The sequence below is a fragment of the Dryobates pubescens genome, chromosome 13 (genome assembly GCF_014839835.1).
Source record: "Dryobates pubescens isolate bDryPub1 chromosome 13, bDryPub1.pri, whole genome shotgun sequence".
In the NCBI taxonomy this organism is placed as follows: Eukaryota; Metazoa; Chordata; class Aves; order Piciformes; family Picidae; genus Dryobates; species Dryobates pubescens.
This window is the reverse complement of record NC_071624.1, coordinates 7992828-8014325: the sequence shown is the minus strand read 5'-3', so window position 1 is coordinate 8014325 and position 21498 is coordinate 7992828. Positions and strand designations below refer to the sequence as shown.

The following is a 21498-nucleotide window of genomic DNA, read 5'->3' as shown; positions in this document are numbered from 1 at the left end:
AACCCAAAAGGAAAGTGTTATTATTACTAGTGAAGGAAAAAAAAAAAAAGAAAAAGAAGTTAAGAATTATGGGAAAAACGAATGAACTGTGAAGTTTTATAACATTTCTGTGTTAGAACAAATGCTTTCTTATCAGCTCTGGAATTATGCCTGTGGGATACAGCAGAGCTCTGAGGGTTATTGCAAAGTGAGGGATGAAGGATGGCCTGTCTTCTTCAGCAAGTCTTTGGCAGTGCCCCTGCCTTGGACTCTACTGCTGTAACCTGGCCCTGGGGAGGAGGAATCTGTATTCCTTTGCACTACTTTTATTTCATATTGTCAGATAATGAGGAAAAATAGAAATGTTCAGGGGGAGTTTATCTCCTGTATATGTATAATATATTTTGGTACCAGTCAATTATAGACTAGGCTGACAAAATTGCAAGATACCTTAACAGTACCCAGAATTTATTTTTCTGGACCAGTCCTTTTTTTTTTTTAGCCATCAGTTGAACTTTTTATTCCCCAATAAAGACAAAAGCTAAAATGCAAAGCTATAACCTGGGATAGATATATCTACCTTTGAACAGAATATAAACTTAGAAGTTACCTTCTTACATGCTGTGACAGAGCTTCCCAAACTGGTTGCTGAACTCTCTGTGCTGCTGCCTTGGTGCTCTGGGATATCATGCATCAGTGGAGGTTCAGAGTTGCTGAAGAACAAAAAAGAAACATATCCCCAAAAACCTTTCCAGTGACTCAGCTACACAGATAACTCCAATGACACCAAAACACAGTTCAGTGAAGAGATGTACCTTAACTTTGATTACAAGAAGCCACCCATACCCTCCTTGCTGACGTTACTGGTCTACTTATTGCCTTCATTTTCACTTTTTTGCTGAGCTACATACCTTGGATAGCATATAGCTGCCTATAACCATGCCCACATCCACCTTTCTTGTGGACTTGTAAGAAATGGTAGTAGCTTGTTTTCATAAGCAGGCAGCTTGGAGCAGCACATGAAACCTTTGCTGCATTAATTCAGCTTGGCAAACTGAAGAAATGTCTGCTGCATTTCCACCTGCCTATGTAAGAGGCAAAGGGGTGGTGATCAAAATATAAACACTAGGAGTGGCTGAATTCTGTCATCTAGATGGAAAAACTGCTGGTTTAGAGCAAGGGTAAACTGTGCACATACTCTGAGTCAGTGCTACAACAAACCTGTATTTACTATGGGACTGTGAAGATGTGCAAAATACAAACCTGTTACAAACAAGCTCCCCCAGCGCAGTTATTTGCATGCACAGCCAGTATCACCCCTCAGACTTCTCCAGAAACATACTAGGGAAGGACCAACCTACACCATCAGGTTCTGCCTCCCAAATTGAGTCTCTAGAGTGTTTTTCATTTATTGCAAGGCATGCATTAGGAGATGTAGAACACACTGTGATAGGCCACAAGAAGCGTGCAGGTTACCATGGCTTAACCAATAATCTTTCATTAGTTTCAAGGGGTAACAAACCATGTACAATTTCCTGGTATGCTCAATTGAAAACTAAGATGTCATCTTCACTGGAGTATAAGCCACTATGTGCAAAGGAGGCTACTTCCACGCTTTGCCAAATCCATCAGTAGCTGGTATTTGTGGTGTGTGTAGTTTTCTTTTTTTTTAAAATATCTTTACATGATGGCCTTAGAAGTCTGAATGAAAATATCAACTGAACTTGGCAGCTATTAATTGCTGACTAGAGGGCAACTTCATGACCTGCATCAAAGGACTAAATACAGACGGCCATGTAAAAATGTCTTTGCTGCAAGAGTGGTCAGGTATTGGAATAGGCTGTCCAGGGAGGTGGTGGAGTAACCATTCCTGAAGGTGTTCAAGAAATGTGTGGACATGGCACTTTGGGACATGGGTTAATGGCTGTGTTCGTCTCAGGTTGATGGTTGGACTCAATGAGGTTTTTGCCGATGGAAACAATTCCATGATTCTATGTGAGGCCAGTCAGTTAAGCGATCTCACTTGGAGCATGTAACTCCACTTAAGACTCTCTAAAATACCAGCCCCACTTGTATCTAGAAGGGAGACTTGTCTGTTTACCAACCTCTACTCCATTGCTCAGATGATATAGTTAAACAGTAACAACTCTGGGCAGTGATTTCTCTGGCGTTTTGAGAAAGCAAAATAGCATTTTATAGGCCTTATGCCAAGTTCTTTAACACAGTGAGGGGCTGCAAACATAGGGAGTCATCCAGGTTTTATATCTTCATTAAAAATAGGAACCTTATGTTCAGAGGGTCAAATGCTGTGCAAGTTAAGTAACCTCCTTGCTACGCCCATGTTCAGATGCAGCTTGTGTACCAGGTACCACCCAGCACTCTCAGCAGACGCTGTCATTGCCACTATTTGTAAGCTGCATCACTTCTGCACTCTAATGGTAAGTGACAAATCAAGTTCTGAGCTGCAACTTGAAGCACAAAGCCCACTATTTTCTCTTGCTCTTTGCCAAGAGGAAGACTAAGTGAGTTTGCCACAACTTTGCCCTGCAGGGAGCCGATATGCTGCTAACAACTATTTGCTCTCTGTTACAGTGCATGCAGTGAACTTACTGATACATCAAGTGCTGCCGAGTCTAAAAGCAACAAAGCTGATAGTGTGGCCACTAACTGAAGGCCTTTTTAGACCTCAATTAAACAGTACAAATAGGACAGTACATAGCTGGAAAACACAGCTGAGAAGCCATATTCTGGAGTATTAGCACTGCAGTTCAGCACAAGCATCATGCTGGTGACATCAACTCCAGACTCCCACTCTTTGCAAATAGGTTCGTGCAGTTAGGGTTCAGAGTCACTGAGAAGTGGAATAATATTAACAAAGAAATGCTAAGCTATGAAACTACATTCTGAAACAGCCTCTTCCTCCATGAATTTCGGGTATGCAACTTCTAAAGCAAGTACACAGAAACACATACACCACACCTTGGTCACCACTGATGGTCAGCTACATGAACACCTCCAGGCAGATACTTCACTGTACATAATAACCAAGGGAAAACTGAGCACCTAGTTGAGCTTTTTCAGGTTGGGCATTCAATGCCACAAACCTGTGTCTTCCATGACTCAAGGATGTTCTGTCGTCTAGATGAAACCTTCAGATTCTTGGGTCTTTCTTTCAACACAGAACATGGCTTTGGCTTTTCAAGAGATCTCTTTGATCTCTCAGATAAAAGTTTCTGCTTTCTTTATCCTGTTGGGATCCTTTCTAAGCATTAATTTTCAACACGTATGTGATTTCTTAAGAGATCCTCCTCAGGCCATACAGCTCTGCCACAGTCCCTCTCTGTAGCAAAGCCAGTAAGAGAAACCTACTTCTCTATAACTCCCCAGGAAAAAACCTATTCTGTCTTTGAGGAGCTGCCTGTTCTCATTAGTTCCTCAATAGTAGGAAGTTGAAAGAAACTGCTGCAGAGATGTACCATCTCATCATCAAATGCCAGCTCCGCATTCATATACTGCACTTGTTGCTTCACATTAGGAGTTTACACAAAGCATTAGTCTTTCAAGGCATCTGGTACAGATCAGAGCCTTCTGGCAATAAGACAAGGCAAGCTGCTGAAGGTTTCAGGTCCTAATTCTCACCTTAGCTTGGCTCTCCTTGTTTATTATGTGCTAGAGAATGCTCATCTGACTTAGAGCTGAAGGCCAGAGGCATAACAAGGCATTTCTGTTAAAAGAAGGCTCATTTGAGGATTTTTCTTTCGGTGTGAGAGAGCCTAATTTGTAATTCAGCTTTTGAAACTGAAGCTGGGCACCTGGCCCTGTGGCCTAGTGTTCAGAACTACACCATGTTCTCTTTAATATTTCCATTAACAAAAGAGTCCACAGTCACTTATCTATCACCAGATACAGCCTAACTGATTCACAAAGTATGATAGGCTTTCTTCCTGCAAAGCAAAATGGTCTCACCAAGAACACAAACAAATTTCTTGGAAATCAGAGGACTGTAGTAAATAGCTATTAGGTTTATGGCATTATGTGATAACAATACACCCTTTAGTACTCACAGAAATGCAAACTAATTGCTTCTATTTTCCTGCATTGAATAATTCAAAAATACTGACCTTGATGACTCAGAACTTGATCAAAAACCCACAGCTGCTCCTAAAAATAATTACCTCCTTTGCAGATGTGGCAGATGGTGCTACATCAGCTAGAAGAGGTAATTTAAAGAATTCCCCAGGTTATCACTACAGAAAATTAATCTCATGAAACAATATCAGAAACTTCAACTTCCTATCATCTTGAACAAGCACAACCAGCTTCCAAACTCTTGCTTTTCAATAGTATCACAGTATCATAGTATCAGTCAGGGTTGGAAGGGACCACAAGGATCATCTAGTTCCAACCCCCCTGCCATGGGCAGGGACACCCCACACTAGATCAGGCTGGCTAGAGCCTCATCCAGCCTGGTCCTAAACACCTCCAGGGACAGGGCCTCAACCACCTCTCTGGACAACCCATTCCAGTGCTTCACCACTCTCATGGTGAAGAACTTCCTCCTCATGTCCAGCCTGAATCTTCCCCACTTCCAGATTCATTCCATTCCCCGTAGTCCTATCACTACCTGATAGCCTAAGAAGTCCCTCCCCAGCCTTCTTGTAGGCCCCCTTCAGATATTGGAATAATTGTCCCTGTGGCATATAAATCCTCACAGTCCCTGAAGAGCAATTTCAATAAATAATAAGTGACCACTATATATATATATATATATATATATATATATATAAAAAACAACCCAGTCCTGTTATAGTCTAGTCCTTTTCATCTTTTCATTGTGATTCCTAGTCTCCACATTCTGAACATCCAGAACATACTGGTCCGTGAAAAAGACAATCTTGATGAAGGAAGTAAACTGCACAAACACAGAGAGGTTTCTCAGGGCAATTAGCTCCACACCAGATTCAGCTACATTTCTAATGCTGTGCTAGGATTTGTACTGAGCACCATGAACAACTGTGAAAGGAAGAAATCTCATTTTGGAATAGAAATATGAAACAAGTGAAAGGCTGGCAAAGTAATTTAGGATATTCTTAACTTCACACTCCCAAATCAACCTGAAAGCTACTCAGAAGGTAAGAAAGGCAGCTCCCTTAATCCAGACACTGAGCAAGAAGCAGTTTTGGAAAGCATGCAGCATTCAAAGAGCATCCCTGAACTACAAAGCCTTTTTGAAGTGGACAAACTATTCACACTGTTTCCTCAGGGGACCTTTCAGATTTCACAGTTTTAAAACTTACCTTTACATGTAAACAGGTCAACAAAGTCTCTAGCAGTAAAATCTTTAGACGTGAGAGTGTCAAAGTTACTATTTTGATCCACAAGATTGGTTTTTAGTCAGTCTGGACCCTGTGTATACTTCAATCAGAGCACAGATGGTTAGTCAAACAGACTCTCTATAAATACCTCAAACAAATGTCTTTCTGATTTTGTTATGGATTTGGAATCCATGTGCAGAATATAATCACTGGCAGTATCAGGGTCTGATCTGCTAAGGTTCCACAGCCTTATTCCCATCTCCCTTGCCTGCTACTGACTTCCCTGGAAAGAGAGAATACTGAATACCCCTTGTCATTACCTGAGCTGAGTGTCTATGCAGTCTAACAGGTACAGGACTGGGTTGCTGGTTTTACACATCCATGTGCTAAAAAGAGTAGAAGTGTAAGTGCTTTCTATTCAGATTGCTCATCTTATAATGTCTGTTGGGTCCTCTTGATTTGCATTCATTTTTGTCAGCAATACAGCTGCAAAAAGGCCAGGTCTTTAGCTATGTGCTAATGAAAATCAGAAGTGTGTAGACCTAAAGACAACCCATCCTGTGGCACATCACACAGTAAAAATGCCTTTTCCTTCCATGAGCCCTCTATTTTGTTCCATATTTTAAAAAAAGCAAGCAAATCTAGAAGCCTCTGCAAGCATCAGCAATGATAAGCCTTCTTTCAAATCATGAGTTAAAAATACTGTAAAATAACTTTTACTGAGGAATAAATGTAAACCAAACTGACTAATTTTTTAGGATCTGCTCTGAACTGTTCCGCTCTTCCTTTACTTACTGATCGAATTCTTAAAGGGAAATAAACAAGGGTTTTATGTAGGACACAAACTTAGAATCATAGAATGGTTTGGGTTGGAAGGGACCTTAAAGATCATCTAGTTCCAACCACCTCACCATGAGCAGGGACACCTCCCTCTTGGCCCGGTTGCTCAAGGCCTCATCCAACCTGGCTTTGAACACCTCCAGGGAGGGGGCATCCAAGACTTCTTTGGGCACTGTTCCAGTGTCTCACCACCTCCACTGCAAAGAATTTCTTTCTAATTTCCAGTGTAAATCTCCCCCCTTTCAGCCCAAAGCCATTGCCCCTCATCCTATCATTACAAGCCCTTGTAAGAAGTCCCTCCCCAGCTCTCCTGTAGGCCCCTTCTGGTACTGGAAGGCTGCTCTAAGGTCTTTCCTCCAGGCTGGATGACCCCCAACTCTTGAAGCCTGTCCTCACAGGAAAATTTTTGGACATTCTCCACATTCCATAGCTATGGCAGGTGAATGAACCGACAATCAAATCACAGAGCTGGCAATCAGGAGCTGAATGGCAGATGATTGGGTTGGGGGAAGAGAGGGAAGTTTGACGGTTGATATTATTTCATCAGTTTACTGACAGAGAGACAAACTGGACTTTTGCCTAGGACTGACAAGTATCCTACCTTTTCCCCACCTATACCTGGGTTTGGCATGACTTTAGGACAATTCCACATGGATCTTTCTTATGCTGGTAGAATGTCTGTTGACTAAGGAACCCTTCAAGAAAGGATAGGCTTGGGTCTTAGTCAGAAGCGCCACAGAAATGGAAGATTATATGAAAAACAAAGAGTTCTGGTAGGGTGTAGAAGGCAAATTCTTAGAATGATGGGTAGGATACAGAGTTGGGAACAATATTTTTTTGAGAGTTCCTGTTTTGTAGGGTATTTATTTAAAGAAGCCCTGAGTCAACAGCTAAGGACCAGACAAGGACTGATGTGGAGGAGTGACTGAAGGTACAGACCCTTGAATTCAGGGAGGGATAAAGGACTGCACCTTACAGAGATCATAAAATCATAGACTTGTTTTGGTTGGAAAAGACCTCTTAAGATCATTGAGCCCAATCATTAACCATGTCCCAAAGTGCTATGTCCACATGTTTCTTGAAGGCCTCTGGGAATGGTGACTCCATCATCTCTCTGGGCAGCCTATTCCAATGCCTGATCACTCTTTCAGGAATGAAATGCTTCCTAATCTCCAACACAAACCTCCCCTTGCACAATTTCAGGCCATTTCCTCTCATTCTAGCACCTGATACTAAGGATGGACTGAAAGAGAGCCAAGGCTACTTTTCTGCCCTAGAAGGAGTCCATAACCAACTCAGCAGTGCCAGCTAGGTGGGAAGCAAAGGTGCTGCTGAGAGTTTGACTACAGTACAGAGAGAAATCTTGTCCAAAGAAGGATTTTCCAAACTTATTAATCTGCATGTACATAACTTCAGTGGGCAGTGCTGATCAAGAAGATAATTTTAGAGAGATATGGACTGAATTCACTGTATCCAGGCACAGGCATTACAGAAACATCAGAATAAGGCAGTCTCCTTTCCTCCACAGCAAAGCAACAGGCTTGCTACTGTTTAAATCCACTTAGGCAGCAAGAAGCATTAGAAACCCCCACACAATATTTGCTGTATTCACTGGGCATACGTCGGTATACTGTGTAATGGCACTTGTGCTTGTGCTGCAGAAAGGAGGACAGAGGAATCTTCCCTCTCCAACAAGAATGTTCATGACTATATATATATTAAGAAACTTATATTATTACTGCAGTTTTGATGGCAATGATTATTATTAATATAGGTTTTGTTGTTAGTATGATGGCATCTGATCTTACTTCTTTAGAGATAATGGAAAAACACACATTGTGACACAGCTGGAATCTGGTGAAATTTGGTCCAAATGAAACACACAGCAGATCTGCAAGCAGCTCTTGAGATTTCACCTAGAAATTGTCAGCATTTTTCAAGATTTAGTGAAAGATGCTGCCTTTCATGCCATAAGCCACTGGGTGACTTTTAAAAGTCTGTTTTCCACGTTTCTTGTATCTAACAAATCACTGTGATTGCTGACTGCTCTTATCCTTTTGCTATGCACAACTTCTCAGACATGTATTTCAAGAAAGCCAGTGAAACCTGACATATGAAAAAACCCAGTGATTTTGTGTGGAGGATGTTCATCTTGGCTCAACTAGTTTGGTATTTTTCAGTATCTCATTTATATTGTATGGCCAAACTTCACAGCCAAGCTTCTCAAACAGCTTTTGCCATTGACCTGTGCAGTGCATTTCTGATTCCAGCATTAGATCAGTCCAATACTGACAGAACAAGTCTCAAAGCTTGCAGTTTCAGTAGCTGACAACTTTTCTTAAAGATTCCCTTTTAAAGAAATCCAACCCTACCCTGTAAAAGCTTTTTCATTAATTCAAGACAGAAATGAAGTATTCCTGAGAGGAAATGTTGGTAACTTGAAAGGAAATGTGTGTGTCAGGATTTTGTTTGAATAGAAAAATCTATGTAGCTAATCAAAACTGGCTGTTCTAATGTTTTGCTTTTGAGATTGATTACAAATCAAATAGACTGCAGAACACTAATTGAAATGTGGTAGGTACTCAGGGTAACGTGTGATAGGAAGGTGAACGCTGTTTTCATGCCTTGAGCGGCATCTTTCTAATGTTCAGCACGTTCTGCAGCTCTTTGTACCAGCCCTCCTCAGAAATAATAAAGCTGGCTTTGGCAACCCGAGCTTAACAAAGCACTGACTTGTCCCCAGATATTGAAGGGAGAAACCTGGGAATCTCTTACTGCTGCAGAATCACTTCAGGCTATGTTCAAATAGGTAAAGAGCAAAGCTACCAGTGAAAGGGGACTGGTGATACTAGAAAACCAATTTTTTGAACAGAGAATCTGAATTATGGAACACCTCGAGGTCTTGGGAGAAAAGTATGTGTATAAGCAGCTGAGAAGCCATAATGTCATGCTGTAAAGTGTTCTTTATTATAAATCAGGAGAGCTGGACTTCAGCATAGTGTTCAGCATAGTGTTCAATTGACTTCAGCATCGTGTAGTTGAAGATGCAGTTTGCCATATCACAGAAATTAATGTTCCTGAATACTTATGGAAATGATAATAAAATATTAATTCCAAATGCCTGAAGACTCCCCAGTTACCAGTGAGCCACAGAAATAATCAGTAAACCAAGACAAACTATTTCCCCCCTTTTTTCAATAGCCCTTCTGAGATTCAAGTCAATCAGAATAGAGGCAGAAAGAGTAGGGTGAGTTGATCCTAGTACCAGGAATCCATGTGGCATACAACCAACCAAACTGGTGTTTTGCCCAGCTATTGCAGAATGATCCCTCCTACATCAACCAGCTGTGCTAGCCTGGGTGGTTGTCTCACTCATGAAGGAGGTACTGTAGTGAGTCAAATGGTCAGATTATTTTAATCCTCCACACAATAGTGGCTTGCATATACTTGGGCAAACTGCCAGGGACATTTTGATCTTCTGTTTGGCAGAACAGAAGAGCTAAGCAGGTATTTTGAATCCATATGCTTGAATTTCTCCCTTCTGCCCACCCTGAAGAGAACCAGCACTTCGCTGCTGTGAGCAAAGCTGGAAGCTTTGGTAGATATTCTTCAATGGAGAGTCTAGCCTCCTTCCTTAGGTCTCAGAAATAATATCATCCAATTGCAACATCATTTCTACAGCTGTAAAAATTAAGGCAATTCATAGGTTATGTCCATTCCTCTCCTTGGACAGGCAGCTTCACCAACACAGTTACATATGCAAAAACCAACTGGTCAAAACTACTCCATGGAGCTGTGAAGCTGGTTCCTGCTAAATTCCATTTGATTATGACAAATACTTTACTTCAACATTATCTAAAGTACTTTCAAAAGTCCCTATCTAGTAAATGCATTAATTCATCTACTCCTTTCAGGTTTTCAGCTCTTTTTCTTTGAAAGAAAGCCAAACTGATTTAGATTCCTGCTAAATCCGTTTAGGATTATGATACTGTTAGAACCCAGTATGTTTTTATCTTAACTAATGATACCAGACAAGTGAAACAATAGTCTAAAAATAAGTGTTTTGATCTAAAATATTCCCCAAATCTTCCTATTCTCCTTAATCCAGTATTGTTCCTATGACCATCTGAAGTGCTATTCATAATCTAGTTGAAATGTCAGGGAACATTCTGAAGTTATTTTAATGCCAAAGAATACATGCTGTCATTGCTTATTCACAACAAATCCTGTTTTAACATCATTCACACATTTACAATTCCTCAACAATTATGATTTGCTACTAATATCCCGAAGGAACACAAATCTTATCAGTTTTGATGTGAAGTTAGCATGTCAATAAATAACAATCTGTGACAAGAGGAAACAAGGCCTTAAAACCCACTTGTTCAAAGCATCCAAACTGTACTTGCCAACTACGGCAACATTTACACAGCATCATGCAAACCACAGGCCGATGCAGTTCTTACATGCTGCTTACTTTTTAAGAATAAGAAGAATGTGACCATCAGATTTCACTGAATTTATGACACATTATGTTTAGGATTGAATTTATTGCCAGGTACAATGTGACCATTTAACTGAACTCCTTAAGAGCCATGCCATTACTTCTATATTTTTACATCTTCAAGAAACAATTAGGTGTTGGTTGGGTTTTTTTGCTAGCTGAGGAGGGTCTTATTGCAGAAATGGTGTGAAGATGATGGGTTTTTCATTCCAATATCACAGCATGCAAATCTTTCCCTTTTAAAAGTAAATGAGCTGCTCATTTTTTACTGAATGTCTACATTAGCAATACACATTTTTCACTGAGAAGGAAGAACACTGCCTTGACAATATAGAAGAGGAACAATCTATAGCACAGTATCACCAAGGTTGGAAGAGACCTCAAAGATCATCAAGTCCAATCTATAAGCACATCGTTGAACAGTTACCCTACCGATTTGATCTCCTTCCTTTTCCAATTGAAACAGCATACACAGTTATAAAAAACTCTTGTGGGAAAGGGATTCAGACATAATTTAAACACAGTTCTGAAAACTAAGAGACACCTTTTCTTTCTCCCTTTAATACTCTGAAGAGCCATGACCAGGCCCGGGGTTGGTAAAGATGCACTGTGCCTAGTATGTAAAATTCTGTTAATTCTGCAATCTCACAGGGACTATTCAAGGACGGCTGAGATTTTTGTTGCTGAGAGAAAATGTAAGTCCAGTCCTATATGATGTTCTAAGTACACTGAGCCCTTGCTGAAGTGAAACTACAGTGCCCAGTACGCTAAGATTCTGCCCAGATGAGCACTGTGGTCCACTTGTCTGAATGGATTGCATGGTGATGCTCACTGAACCTATTTACCCTGTGCTCTTTACAGTGAGGGTGGTGAGACACTGGAACAGGCTGCCAAGGGAGGTGGCAGATACCCCCTCCCTGGAGATGTTCAAGGCCAGGCTGGACAAGGCCTTAACAACCTGGTCTAGAAGAAGGTGTCCCTGGCCATGGCATGGGGGTTGGAACTAGATGATCTTTAAGGTCCCCTCCAAACCAAACTATTCTATAATTCTACACTGTGATGCCACAACCTAGAGAAAACATATCTCTGATAATGAACCACTGACTACCTATTAGGTGTCACAGGCACTGACAGCAGCCAGATATTTAATAATAATCAGGCAAGTCTTCAAGTGAAGAAAATTAATGATGGAAACTAAAGAGATTAATGAAAATAATCCAAGGTTGACAAGATAAAAAAACCAACAAAACAAACAAACAAAACCATACACACACCAAAAAAACCACCAAACCTTAAAATTCGGACTAGGAACCAAATAAATCCTGGCAATCATGGTATTAATCTGCACATACTAGAGTTGTACTTGTTTTTAAAACAAAACCAGGGAAGGTATAGCTACTGCAGATGCAGGCTGAAGCACTGTCTAACCCATTGATAAGGAAAGAGATGGTTAAGAAATTTGGAAACAACCCCCCAAGTTTCTGATGCTGAGCTCCTGATGTATGTGAAGTGTCTGGGAGCATGCTTTGCCCATCTGTGACCCCAGCTCGGAGAGCTTTTGCCTCTTGCCCTGCCCGTCCCAGGCAGGAGCCCATACAAAAGCAGGGAGACAGGGAACTGCTGCTGCACCTTATTCAGTCAGCTGGTAATTAAACTTGTTCTGATGGAGAAGTTTAACTAATTTTTCTTCTTCTGAGAGAAAACTAAACCTTACTTCTAGTTTTGTAAGCTTGAGCAGAGAAACTGCAGTTATACGAAACAGGTTGGTGGTATCTCCTCAGGCAGCTGTGCACCAGCATCCCACACACTGCCTTACACCAGACAGAAGCACAATGTATAAAATATGTGGTTTTCTTCCTGCCCCTCACCTGAAGAGGCAAGGTGCAAGGTGGTATATTTAAAGTCTAGTGTGGTCTTGTTTCTCCACCATAAAAACCCAACCAATTGTTACAGACCAGAGTTTGAGCTTCCCAGCTATGATGTGCACCAAAACTGTCTTTTAGCTGCTTGAAGAAAAAGTGACAGCTACCAGTTCTCTGCAGTTCTCTGCAGCTGCTCCTGATCCCCAGGGTAAGCATTCCCCGCAAGAAGCCATGGCCAGAAGTGGTGGCTTCCCAGAAGCTACTGCCTGCTCTGTTGTGCTCCACAGTGGCTGCTGTCACTCAGATTCAGGCTGCCTTCAAGTAAAGCAGTCAAAGCAAGGGGAGGTGCTGACTCACCCTGATTTTATTCACTCACCCTGAGTTTATGCTAAACTTTAGTGATTGTAGTGTGTGACAAGAAAGTCAGCACAGAGGACAGAGTTGTGGCCTTGGTTTGGGAAGGTGTAGGTAAGTTAGGTGTAGGTTGGCTAGGGAAGGTGTAGGGTGTAGGTAAGATCAGGTGTGAATAGCCACCAAAACATGCCAATGCCCAAAGTGATTCTGTGAAGAAGATGCAAACCAGTTTGATTTATAACAGTTTAACAGTGCAAACCTTCTTTGGTGAGATTTGTAAAGCCAACTCCTAAATGCTAACATTCATTTCAACAGCTGCTGTACCTAGTTTCCAAGTTAAAGTTGCCCATGGTGGGCACAATGAGATGAAGAGGTACAAGTCCAAGTTACTTGTCCCATGGCTTCCCAAGCATGCTTTTTCCCCCCAAGGCCTTCTATTGAAGACAGGAACAGCCTTAATAAATTCCTTGCTGTTTTGGTCACCTTTCCTGAAGCCACCTGATCCATATTCACAAAGTATGAAGCATAGATAGTTGGTCAGCAGAGAAAGGGTTAGCTTGATTGCCACATAACAAGCAGCTGTCACACATCAGCTGCAGGAGATAAAAGAGATGAAGAGGGAAGCTCTAGTTCTTAGTGGGAGGAAGTCTGATCTGTTTAAGTTATGGGATGGACATTTACTCTCAAGAAAGAAGTATGCATTTACAGAAACAAGGTGAGCCTTAGCCTTGCTACGGAACCAGACAGTGTAATAGTCAGGAAGGTAGAGCTCTGGTCATCTTGGGTTTAACACTGGAATGAAAAACCCAGCAACAGTGGTGGGGGGTTGGAATGTGGTTGTATGCCTGTGTGAGTGGTAAATATAGAACAATAGAAGAAAGACCATAAGCCAGGGAAGCTGCAGCTTGTCTCACTCTTAATATTTTTAAGACTACCTCTTTGGAGTATCTGGTTTTGGCAGCGGTGTGGGACTGGAACTCCAGTGGTTTGCGTCCAGCACCCATGCTGGGTTTTATGCTGGCCCAAGTTGCTGGGGTCAAGACTGCATTCTGCCCAATTTTTCTTGTTGACTGTGAGATACAGGATGTCAGATCAGGTAACCTAAAAGTCCCTCTGGTCTTAAAACTCTGAGACTCTCTTCTCTCACCATGGCTTCTCATCAAATACTGAAGCCTGCACAACAATACTGGTGTTCTGTAAGAACACATAAAATTACCAGCCATGATTAACAACCACCACAAAAAAAGGCTAAATCCTTATTTCACCCTGGAATGTCAAAGGAAAAATCAGGAGGGGCTATTTCTGGATCGCCCAAGGTGCAGAAGCATCGTTAAGCTTTGGCCAGTAAATGTTTGTTGACACAAAACACCACTTAGTCAACTCTCTTTGGGGGGTGGCTTTAAAGCTTTTCATTTCCTTAAGTAAACAAAAGCAACTTCTTTTGCAGCAATTTCACGTGAGGGTCACTGCCCCCCCGCCGCAGCTCCTCCCGAGCACCCAGGTAGGTGTGTATTGTTCTCCACCTTCCTTTTAAGGCTTTGCTTTCTCCAGACTACTTCCGTAATTTCTACCCCTCATCCAAAGCTGGTAGCAGCAGCAGATAAACCAAACCCTAAATTGTCCTAATTTGCAGCATACCCTCGCTCCTTTTCTGTAATATCTTGTATCTTACTTAAACGGTGCAATTTCTGTAAAGCTCCTGTCTGCTGCTATCGCCGTGATGCAATTTACTCCTGATCACTGAAAACGATGCTTAACTCCATCTCCAGCAGCCTGCTCCTCTCCGCGCACCCATCGCCGGCGATGGGTGGGAGGGAAGTTTTGCTTTGGGCTGTGGCTCGCCTTCGCTGGGATAATGGAAGAACCGGGATTTTTAGGTTCTTCTCTCATTTCGGCTTTGGCGGTTTCCCCCCTCATTTAGATTTTTCTCTCATGTGTGGTACTGGCTAGCATACCTGTGTCCAAGTGACTCAAGCACAGCGTCCTAAAGGTATTTTATTAAGCCCTAATTAACTTACCGACTCGTAGGGCACCACGCTATAAAAACCGGCTGTTGGAGCGATATTAATGAGATTTTTTAAAAAAATTATTTTTATTTTAAGAAAAGCCCCTTAATTTCGTCCGTTTGCGCCGGAGCAAAGCCGCGGCGGCTGACTCCCGCCGCCCCAGGCAGCCGCACACCAATGCGCGGTGCCTGCTTCGGCAGCTCCCGAGCCCGGCCGCTTCTTGCCGCGGTAGCGGAGCACGCCCGGCCGCCGTGTCTGCTCCGCGACCGCCCGCCCGGCCGCCGTGTCCCCGCTGCCATGTCTCCGCTCCTCCTCGACCGCACTCAGGCCGATGGGTTCCCTCCCTGCGGACTCCCGACTCCCCGTGTGCGGTAAGCACGGGCAGGGGTCCTCGATACCGGGCGTTAAGCGCAGGTCCTCACCGTGACGGGACCGGCGAGTGTCCAAAACTGTTACTCACCCAGTAGGTAGTGGGGACCCGCGGGTGCCCAGCGCGGCTCCTGGCCGAGCAGAGACCGGCGCAGCCGCTCCTGACCGGGCAGGCGGCACTCGGAGCCGTTCCTTGCCACAGGCAGCAGCGGCCCCTCACGACGCGGCGCAGCCCCACGCGCGCAGGCGGCGGGAAGGGGCGGGGGCCCTACCTGGGAGCGGCGGCGGGCGGGGGGCGGCCGGGCTCGATGGGCTGGGGTCTGGCGGCCGTGGCGGGCCCGGCGGCGGGCTGGGGGCGGCCGGCCATGGCGGGCTCGGCGACGGGACCTTCCGCTCTGGCGGTGTCGGGGCAGCAGGAGCCCGGCCTCGTCGCGCTGCAGCGCGGCTCCTGTCAGCCCTGCCCTCTGCCTCACTCCTCCCCTACCCGCCCCGGCCGCCTCCCCCGTTTTCCTTCCCGCCTGTACAGCTGGGGGCTTCGAGGGGTGGGAAAGCGGCACCACAGTCACGGGCTGCTCGTCGCGTCCCCACGGCCTGGTACACCTGCACGGCGATGCCTGGCGGGGACTCCAGCCGGGATGAGGGGCCCAGGCAGCTGCCCGGGGCCGGTTCTGTACCGCTGCAGCGTCGTGCGGAAGCTGAGCCGGGGCCAGGACGCTGAGGAAGGTGCTGGTGCAGAGCTAGGTTTGTGCTGTGAGAGCTGGGACCTGACAAAGAGGTAGTGGGTAACTTCCGGAAGACCCAGGCTGCCAATTTGGGAATGTCACAGTGCTCCCAGAACGGCCACCAGTGAACCCTGGGATTTCAATGACGAGGCTTCTTTCGGGTCAGACAGAGAAGCTTTGCTCCTTTTCTTGGGAGCATTTGAATAGGAGTTAACCACAATTATGTCTCGTTTATGTACCTTTACACTCTCACCATCTTCATCGAATGGTTTGGCTTGGAAGGAACTTTAAAGATATCTAATTCCATCTCCCATGCCATGGGCACAGACACCTTCTATTAGACCAGGTTGCTCAAGGCTTCATCCAACTTGGCCACTTAAATGCTTCCAGGAAGGGGGCATCCACAACCTCACTGGGCAACCCGTTGCAGTATCTCACCACCCCCACTGTAAAGAATTTCTTCTCCAGGTCATCACCTGATGCAAACTTGACTGCTGAGCCAGTGTGTGCAGAGCCTCCAAGGGTGTGTTGGAGTCCTTTAGGTCAGAAATTTTCAGGACTGGAGACTACTGTCATGACTATGTAGTTGCTGGCAAGATCCCTCCTTTTGTTGAGAATTGTTTTCAGTACAGTTATGATGTAGGTAAAAAAGCTCTCTGTCTACCTAGTTAAGTGGTGTTTTGACTTCCCAGTGTGTGTGGTGAGACACTGGAACAGCTTACCCAGGGAGGTTGTGGATGCTCCCTCCCTGGAGGTGTTCAAGGCCAGGCTGGACAGGGTCTTGAGCAACCTGGTCTAGGAGAAGGTGTCCCTGCCAAGGGCAAGGGGGACTTGGAACTAGATGATCTTTAAGGTCCCTTCCAACCCAAATCAGTCTTTGAGTTTAGTTAGCTACATAGCCAGTGTTGTGCTCAACAGAAGAATTCAGTAGTAAAACCATGGCGAGAAGTTAGACATATCTGCAGATCCAATGACGGGACAAGGGACAATGACTCCAAGCTGGAGCACAGGAGGTTCCACACAAACATAAGGAAAAGCTTTTTCACTGTGGGGGTGACAGAGCACTGGAACAGGCTGCCCAGGGAGGTGGTAGAGTCTCCTTCACTGGACACACTCAAAACTGTCTTGGATGTATTCCTGTGTGACCTGTTGTAGGTGGTCCTGCTCTATCCAGGCAGTTGAACTTTATCATTTGAGGTCCCTTTCAACCCCTTACATTCTGTGTTTCTGTGAGCCTGCTGGAAGCATGACTGATGTGCAGTGAGCTCTGTTCTTTAATCATTACTGTGCTCAGAGATTTGCTGGGTGAATTCAAAGACAGAAGAAGGGCAGCTGGCAACTAAATCCATGCTTTGACAATGTTCTTTTTTTCTGCAATAAAGATTCATTGTTTCTTACCTTTAAATGCCTCATTCCTGTGTCTTTTCTACACAGGAATGTAGCTCCTTTAGTTGGCACAGCATTTGAAATCATGAAGTTCAGTGAGTTTTGGAAGGGCCTGGGGCACATGTAGGAAATTATTTTATATGTTAAATCAGGTTTTGTTCTGTGTTCCCATTTACAGTGCAGAAATTTCCTAAACCAACTTTTCAGCCAGAGGAATGGTATCAATTCGACATTTCACATTATTAGGAAAGGTCACCTGAAGGGCTTGCTCTCAATGACTTTTGCAGTGCCAGGAGGAAAAAGATTCATGTTAATTTTTAAATGCCTGCTAAGACTGTGCTAAGGGTATGGATTATCCCTGCTGTTGTGGCACTCATCTGTCAACTTGTGAAGTGACACACAAGAGATAGCAAGGCTAATGGCTGTGTTGGGGTGGTCAAGGGTAAATGGGAACTGAAGCAATGGGAAGTGCTGCTTTTTAAATGGAAAGTGGAGAAGCTGAGAAAACTGAGACACAGCAGCCTCTTAGGAGAGCACTTGAAATGTGCTGACCTAAAGCCATCCCATCTGACAGAGTGGCTCTGAGTGAGTGGAAAGCCCTGAAATCTAGAGCCAGATACACCAGACTTTCCCTCTTTAAAACCCAGGTTAGTGTTGAAACTGGTTGTCTGGGTCAAATGTTACCTGCATCATTTAATACTTCAATGTCAGTCCCTGAGATGTGACTCTCACTGCTGTACTGTACCTTCTCACACTCTTTACCTCTTAAGTCCTGGGAAGGGCAACAAGGCTGGCGAGAGGCCTTGAGCACAAGCCCTATGAGGAGAGGCTGTGGGAGCTGGGATTGTTTAGCCTGGAGAAGAGAAGGATCAGGGGTGACCTCATTGCCCTCTACAACTACCTGAAAGGTGGTTGTAGCCAGGAAGGGGTTGGTCTCTTCTCCCAGGCAACCAGCACCAGAACAAGGGGACACAGTCTCAAGCTGCATCAGGGGAGGTTTAGACTCGAGGTGAGGAGAAAGTTCTTCACTGAGCGAGTCATTCGTCATTGGAATGTGCTGCCCAGGGAGGTGGTGGAGTCACTGTCCCTGGAGGTGTTCAAGGGGAGATTGGACGTGGCACTTGGTGCCATGGTCTAGTTGTGAGGTCTGTTGGAACAGGTTGGACTTGATGATCCTTGGGGTCTCTTCCAACCTTGGTTATACTGTGATACTGTGAAAAAGGCTGTAATGCCCTGTTGTCCTCCTCCTTGGTTGTCACTATGCACAGTCCATGTTTTGAGCTCACTCAGTCTCCCTCAACCCTGCTGACTCTGTTTCTCATCATCTCTTTTCTGATAAACACCATGGCACTGTGTCGTGCTTAGTATTTTCTATCGGCTTCCACTTGCTCAGTTGCTTGAACTTCACTTATCTTTCTTAATTTGTTTTTCCATCAGATCTTCAGGTTTGTATTTTGAGTGTCCTATTTTCTCTTGTCGTGGCATTCCCTTTCTGATATCTTCAATCCTGTTGCCACCAAGCTTCTAATCTTTCATGCTCTTCATTCCATAGCTTGTCTTCTGCTTTACCATCATTATTTTATGCTTTTTCTGTTGATGTTCAAGCATGTCTTCTGCCCCAGGTATTTACTGTTGCCTCAGATTGAGTCCACACCTGGCTCTACCTCTTTTTCTCAAATTGTATATAGTCTACTTATTAGATCTGGTAAAGGCATTTGCTGGCCCCATGGTCACAGAGTAGGGCATGGATCATGTCTAAACTCGCAGTTTTTCAGGCAGCATCACCTTCTCCAGACTGTTTTGGGTTTTGCCACATCCTGATCACTGCAGTTTCTCTCCATTTTGTGTCCCTTGTTTATGTGCTATAGTTACTTAACACTTGTCACCCCCAAGGCTGAGTTGGTTAATACTACCTCTTCCCTGTGATACTGTGTTTTGTTCATGTTCCTCAGATTTTGGAGAAGGGACTCACATTATGTTTCTGCAGTTGTTCTAATTAACTGTCAGTTACCCTCTTTTCCCCTAGCAGTGAGTTACTCTATTCTCTATATATTTTCTGTTTTCTCCCTTACTACTTTTACTCTTCTTTTTTCTTAAAAGTTTTTTTTTCCTCCCTTTACTTTTGCTCTCTCAGCTGTTGTGCTCTAAGTCCTTTAACTTTATAGACATGGTTTTCACATCCCTGTTTCTGGCTTTCAGAACAGCTTCCTTGGTATTGCTGAGATGCTTTGCTCCTGTTGTGAAGGAAAAGGACAGAGAGACCTTCAGCTAAGGACAGTTCAGGGAAGAAAATTGCTGTTTCCTGTCAATGAAGTTTGCACTCCAGAAGTTCATAACAGGTTTTGCACTCTCTAATTTCAGATTGCCTGCTCTTGAAAGTTGTCAGGGGGAAGAGCTCCGTGACAGAAGAGAGAGGAAGAGAGTTTTTCCCCTCATTAGAGGTAGGGATATTTGTTTTTCAGTCTCACCTTTACATTTGGTCTTTTTTCCCTGATGTGATATGGCTCTGAACCATCATTTTCCATCAGAGACACTGCCACTCATCTGTTCCTTATTCCAGCAGAAAGCACTGAGATTACACATGTACTGGTCCTTTGATTTTCATCCTATCCTTATAGTCTATGTGAAGCCCTCTGATGTTCATCTTGCAATGTGATTCTTTCTCCCCTTTTTGCATCAGTAACTCTTTACTGTCTGACTCCAGCATCCTGCAAAAACTCCACAAGCCTGTACAGACATGACCTCTTCTATTGCTCTTCCTCACCATTTCAGTCCTTCTGGAGCCTGACATTACAACCTGATATATTCACAACCTTCCAGAAACCTGGGTTTGGGTCCCTGGCTCCCCTCTTTGCTGAAAACCCATTGTCTTTATTTCTGAGGGAAACAGCAAGTTCTACTTTGTGCCATTGTTCTTATTTCTTGGCAACCTTGGCACATAGCCTCGAAAAACCTCTTCTTTTTTCCTGGAACCTGACTTGTCAAGAGAGACCTGATTACTGTCACACATGGACTTATTTCAAAGCTGTCACTGGAAGTGTATTTTTCACTCAGCTTTTAGATATGAATTGGCAACAGGAAGAGAGTTCTGTGGTGTTTTTAGTTAGCTCTCTGTCTTTTATGTGTCAGCCTACAACAGTCTTCCTATACTAGATAACAGAAAGTCACAGTCACAGAATACAATATTCTTGTATTGTATTGTATTGTATTCCAGTTGTTTGCCTTAAGATTTTGCTGGTTTAGACTTTTAGAAAGAAGTAAGGGGCTACTTGAAAGTAGCTTATCAGCCCTTCTGTTGTTAAGATAGGCAAAGCAGAGTAAACTGTTGTAGAGTTGTTAGAGTAAGCTGACAGAAACTGAGACAATAGCACAAAGCAGAGCTGACTGCCATGCAGAAAATGTCAGTCATTCCTGAAAAGTCAGGAGCTAAACTTACCCAAAGATTGTGATTTGGCTCCAGCCTTTCTTGGAGATGTCCATACCTCTCTGGACATGGTACTGGACAACCTGATCTCCAAAGAGATTTCTTATTTCCCACCCCCCCTAACACAATCTCAACGTTTTTTGAATCAAGGAACAAGCTTAAATATTAAACTGAGTCTGTCTAACTCCCAAACCTACACTCTCTTTTCAGCCTACCTGCATTCCCAGAAGAGATGGGGGAAGAGAAAGGGATGGAAACATTTAAATTCTGGAAGATGAATCAAGACAAGTAAGTTGTTCCTAGATTTTTGAAACTAATAATAGTTTGATGTCAGCCTCATTCCAGCAAACCAGAGAGCTTAAACTTAGTGTTTCAGCTGATTTCAGCCTCAGGGAAAAAGGCTGGTGTTTGCAGTAAACTCAGCTGTTTAGTTCAACTACTAGTGCACTCACTTTCACATTGGGCTAGAAGCTGATAGCAGTAAGCAGCTGGTAGGCAATGAGCCATCATTTGCAGCATTAGATGAAGTCTTGTAGGCATCTAAAGAGGAAGATGCATATAGACAGTAGTAGCTGCGTTCAGGAGTACACTCTCTTAATTAATCTATGCTGCCCTATGGGTTTCAGATAAAGATGGAAAAAATGCTTTTGGCTGCTGCCTTTTTTTTTTTTTTTTTAAAGTATCATCACATGAGCTGTGAGAATACATTGTGTAGCTGCTGTGTGCCTGCTATTGTC

At 43.7% G+C, this 21498-nt stretch overlaps 1 protein-coding gene across 7 annotated transcripts in view; it reads right to left on the bottom strand.

Moving 5' to 3' along the window:
* The window catches only part of SPHKAP (SPHK1 interactor, AKAP domain containing), a 65198-nt gene extending 49496 nt beyond the window's left edge, over positions 1–15702 (bottom strand). For 6 of the 7 annotated variants that reach the window (XM_054166245.1, XM_054166247.1, XM_054166248.1 and 3 more), the window contains exons 1-2: positions 15502–15702; positions 590–692 (exon numbers count right to left, since the gene is read on the bottom strand). In XM_054166245.1, coding sequence (XP_054022220.1) covers positions 590–692; positions 15502–15596 — 198 coding nt within the window. In that variant the 5' untranslated portion in view covers positions 15597–15702. Of the gene's footprint in view, positions 1–589; positions 693–15320; positions 15469–15501 lie in introns of those variants that run through there. The other variant, XM_054166249.1, reaches the window with a different exon arrangement.
* Between the last annotated feature and the right edge of the window lie 5796 nt (positions 15703–21498).